At 41.7% G+C, this 5082-nt stretch overlaps 1 protein-coding gene across 1 annotated transcript; it reads right to left on the bottom strand.

Annotated features, from left to right (window-relative positions):
* Window positions 1-1906: 1906 nt before the first annotated feature.
* On the bottom strand, window positions 1907-3597 carry LOC139635580 (golgin subfamily A member 6-like protein 1; the record flags this gene model as incomplete). The annotated part of the gene is made up of 1 exon (XM_071503049.1): window positions 1907-3597. A coding segment is annotated over one exon (1146 nt), but the record flags the coding sequence as incomplete, so codon positions are not given.
* Window positions 3598-5082: the final 1485 nt, after the last annotated feature.

Genomic DNA, 5082 nt, shown 5'->3' with positions numbered 1-5082 from the left:
GAACCAGGTGGAGGTAGTGCCGTGGCTTTGCACATGTGATGTCACAGCCTCAACTTGTGTGTATGTGTCTGTAGCCCACGGTTACCCAGTTCCCATAAGTCACCCTCTCTGGGGATACCAAGCTCAGGGGTTCCAAACCCCAGATGGCCTCAGTCCTGCTTCAGGAAAACTTCAACAGCACTTGTTACATGTGGTAATGAAATCCTCACCAGCTGCTTAGACTCTGATAACGGTATTTAGTGGTTATATTATTGTTCTGTCTTAATGATGGCGCCATGATGATGAAGTAGATATCAAGTGTTTCAAACAGTGATTGGATTGGACTAAATGTGAGTCCACAGTGATATTGACAATCTTGATATTATTTGTACTGTATACTCCACGTTTTCTTTTTTGCTCAGTGTTGGATTCAGAGTCGCCCAAATATTTAATCATATTCCCAAATCCACCAGAATGATTTGGGATTTTCTTCCCAACTGTAAACATCATACCTGCTTAACATCAGATTGTCAACAATGTCATTGTGAGCGTGTTAGCATGCTAACATTAGCATTTAGCCAGTACAGCCTGACAGAGCTCCTAGCATGGCTGTAACTCTGTTTTGTTTGGGTATAGAGGACAGAACGTGAGGTGACAGTGTGTGAGGTTCACTCATGGATGGCTGCCTTTACCTTATTCTAGAAATACAGTACAGCTTTAATGAAAGTTGAATTGTGTGTTAGCTTGTGTTGTTCTTTATTCATTCAGTGTCTTTATTTAAACTAAATCAGTCTTTTCCTCAGTAAGATAAAGGTCATCTGTACATTTCAGCCCAGCATTTCTCTCCCAGAATTACTTTACCACTTCTGATCTGAGACACTCACATCTTTGTGTGTGTGTGTGTGTGTGTGTGTCTTTCAGCTGCAGGAGCTGCTGAAGGATTTCAATCAGCTGACCTGCGTGGAGCTGGTCACCTTTGAACCTGCAGAGGAGCCAGACAAAACAGAGATTCTGTTTATGTCTTTTGATGCCTCCACAACTGAAGAGGACGGGCCCCTGCCTGGTGAAGATCTGCTGGGCCACATTCACTCCCTGAATGCAGCCAGCGTCACAGTTACAGATGGGATCATTCACTGGGACGGCAGGTGGTGGTAGCTCAGCTTGGCTCCGTGATGTCCTTGTCAGTCTAACCGATCATACATTTAGTCCATTCATCTTCTTCTGTTTTGTGAGATTCGATTTGCTTCGGCTGTTTGTTTTGTTTGGTCACGACCTGTGTGCTTCCTTCAAACACACTTTGTGTCCTTGTGATTCTCTGTGCACCAACACTCGGGGCTCGTTTACTTGTGTGTACCAACATGGACATGATGACGTTGAGCCCTGTCATCCAGCCTGTGGTGGCTTCACATCCAGTCTGCAACAGAATAGTGACGCCTGTATTAACAAAAACTTTATCTAATGAAGTTCAATGGACACACTTATAATACAACAACAGAACAATGTGTCCAATCGATTTCAATCTGGGACATAAGGAAATACAGAGGTCCTGACGGCTCGTTTTCAACATAGAGTATGTAACCTGCTGTGAGGGGTTTCAGACACAGAGCAGCTCTGTGTATGATGATGTTATTTCAGTATTAGGGCTCCAACATCATGACTACACATGCTCACCCTGCACCAAATGATCTATTTAGAGAGCAACAGTTTTTATATAAGTATTACATCACAATGAAAGAAACTTTATTTGTATCACGTTGAATCAGAACAAACATTATCTCAAGGCACTTTACAGGGTAAAGTCAAGACCTTAAAATATTATAGAGAGAAGCCCATCAATGCCCACAGTGGAGAGGAAAACTCCCTTTAAACAGGAAGAAACCTAAATAATAATAATAATAATAATAATAATAATAATAATAATAATAATAATAATAATAATAATAATAATAATAATAATGAATGTTTTGGCAGACCTGGATCCTGCAGCTTCAGAGTCAGAGATACCTGCAGAATGTGTACAGAGAACTCCTCGGGAGATCATGAATGAACCTAATTTCACTGCGATCCGTCCACCAGTTGTTGATATTTCAGTCTGGATGAAAGTGGTGAACAGACCAACATCCCTAGAACTACGTCATTTATGTGGCTAATACATCAAGTATCAATGCTCTTAGAAATTAATATTCTCATCCAAGTTTTTATTGGTAATTATTATTCAACCAATGTATTATATTCTATACTCAAACACTTTAACCTGAGTAAACTTAACTGTCATTTTGAGTTCAACAGTTGCAACTCTGTTCACCTTTGACAGCAAATCATGAATTAAAGGATCCATCAAAACAAAAAGTCAGTTAAAATGCTTTTATTGAATTTCATTTTATTAAATGGGAAAAACTGGATCAACGAGAGATACTGATGCATAAAGAAGCAAAGGAGCTACAACACAGCTCCAGCTTCCCTCTGACCAGCTCAGAGGGGGCTTAGATTGCTCTCTGGTCGGCCGTAGCTTGACTCAGGATAGAAGCCGTTCTGGCCAAATATAAGGACCTGTGGGTCAGCCAGCTCCTTCTTCATCTCCAGGATAGTATCTATGCTCACACCTGCTTTGTTCTCTTCCTCTGCTTTGTCTTTATCGGCTCTAATTACTCTCTTGTTTCTGAGCTTGTGGTTCAGTTGTCCCATTTTTCTTCTCAGGACAGACCTTTGCTGACATGCCACGTCTTTTTCTGCTTTCATGGTCTTATATCTGGCCTCCACACCTTCCAAATCCTGAAGCTCTTTGCTGAGCTTCAGGATTTGGTTGTGCAGAACAGAGATCTCCTGGCTAACGCTCTCTTGAGCTAATTTCATTTCATTACATTGGCTGCTGAAAACTTTTAGTCGTCTGACCTTGTTGTGAAGCTCCTCAAATTCCTGCATAACGGTGGCCTTCTCACTGTCAATGGCCTCCATCTGAGCTTTCATATTATGATATTTGTTGAGCCAAGGTTTTGCATTTTCATATATCTCTTGAAGCTCTTGGACTCTACATTGTAGTTTGTAATTTGAGTCCATCTTGGACCCCTTTTCATCTTTCATTGTTTGATAGTGGGCCCTCATCTTCTCTTCATCCTTCAGTTTGTGGGTCAGTTCCTGAACCTGTCGTTGAAGGCTAACGGTGATCTGACCTAAAGCCTGGTTCTCCTCCTGCTTTCGTTTCTGTTTCTCCTCCAGGTGATCTTGCCTGGAGATTTTCTGCAGGAGGTCCTGAACCTTCTGCTGCAGCACATTATTTTGCTGGCTCAGGGTTTTATTTTCTGCCTTTATGTTGTCATACTTACCCTCCAGTGTCTTCTGATCCTTAAGCTTTTTATTTATCTCCACAACTTCTTGTTGGAGCAGCTCATTGCTTTTGATCAGGTTTTCCTTTTCTTCTTCTGCAGCCCTCCATTTTTCCTCCAAAGCTATTTGAGTCTGGAGTTGACTGCGATACCTCTGCACTTCCTTTTGAAGGCGTTTATTTAAATCGCTGGCTGCTTTTCTTTCAGCTTTGAGCTCTTTGTATTGATCTTGCAAGTCTTGGCTATTAGCAAGTTTATTTTTGAGCTCTTCTATCTGGAGAGTCAAGATGCCCCACCCATTTTTGAAGATGCAATGTGATCCAATGTGTATGTGATGTCATCGATGTTTGGATCTTCCAAATATGGGCGAAGCCAAAAATGTATGATGTCACTTCCTGTCCTTCAAAGCACAGAACACTTCAAAGGATAGAACACGATGATGTGAACTTACAGTTACTGTTAATGCTCAGTTCGTTCCTGTTCTACACACGTATCAGGTTGTTCGCAGTTTCACTGCATAGTGGATTATCTCCTCATACAGTTTACAGAAGTAAACACAAACTAAACACAAAATGTTTCGACGTAAACATGTCATTCCCCAGGAGTTTGAGGGAGACAACACCCTCCTCCAAAGGAAGGAAGAAGGACAAGAAAGTCTTCTCTCCAAGTTTTGTGTGGTCACTGGAGAAACAGAAGCCATAAAACAACAAAATGGCATCTTGACTCTCCAGATAGAAGAGCTCAAAAATAAACTTGCTAATAGCCAAGACTTGCAAGATCAATACAAAGAGCTCAAAGCTGAAAGAAAAGCAGCCAGCGATTTAAATAAACGCCTTCAAAAGGAAGTGCAGAGGTATCGCAGTCAACTCCAGACTCAAATAGCTTTGGAGGAAAAATGGAGGGCTGCAGAAGAAGAAAAGGAAAACCTGATCAAAAGCAATGAGCTGCTCCAACAAGAAGTTGTGGAGATAAATAAAAAGCTTAAGGATCAGAAGACACTGGAGGGTAAGTATAACAACATAAAGGCAGAAAATAAAACCCTGAGCCAGCAAAATAATGTGCTGCAGCAGAAGGTTCAGGACCTCCTGCAGAAAATCTCCAGGCAAGATCACCTGGAGGAGAAACAGAAACGAAAGCAGGAGGAGAACCAGGCTTTAGGTCAGATCACCGTTAGCCTTCAACGACAGGTTCAGGAACTGACCCACAAACTGAAGGATGAAGAGAAGATGAGGGCCCACTATCAAACAATGAAAGATGAAAAGGGGTCCAAGATGGACTCAAATTACAAACTACAATGTAGAGTCCAAGAGCTTCAAGAGATATATGAAAATGCAAAACCTTGGCTCAACAAATATCATAATATGAAAGCTCAGATGGAGGCCATTGACAGTGAGAAGGCCACCGTTATGCAGGAATTTGAGGAGCTTCACAACAAGGTCAGACGACTAAAAGTTTTCAGCAGCCAATGTAATGAAATGAAATTAGCTCAAGAGAGCGTTAGCCAGGAGATCTCTGTTCTGCACAACCAAATCCTGAAGCTCAGCAAAGAGCTTCAGGATTTGGAAGGTGTGGAGGTCAGATATAAGACCATGAAAGCAGAAAAAGACGTGGCATGTCAGCAAAGGTCTGTCCTGAGAAGAAAAATGGGACAACTGAACCACAAGCTCAGAAACAAGAGAGTAATTAGAGCCGATAAAGACAAAGCAGAGGAAGAGAACAAAGCAGGTGTGAGCATAGATACTATCCTGGAGATGAAGAAGGAGCTGGCTGACCCACAGGT

Source organism: Trachinotus anak, unplaced genomic scaffold, assembly GCF_046630095.1.
Source record: "Trachinotus anak isolate AG129_WGS33_773 ecotype Australia unplaced genomic scaffold, CSIRO_AGI_Tana_v1 ptg000018l, whole genome shotgun sequence".
Taxonomy (NCBI): Eukaryota; Metazoa; Chordata; class Actinopteri; order Carangiformes; family Carangidae; genus Trachinotus; species Trachinotus anak.
Note: the sequence above shows the minus strand (reverse complement) of the source record. Positions and strands in the feature narration are given on the sequence as shown.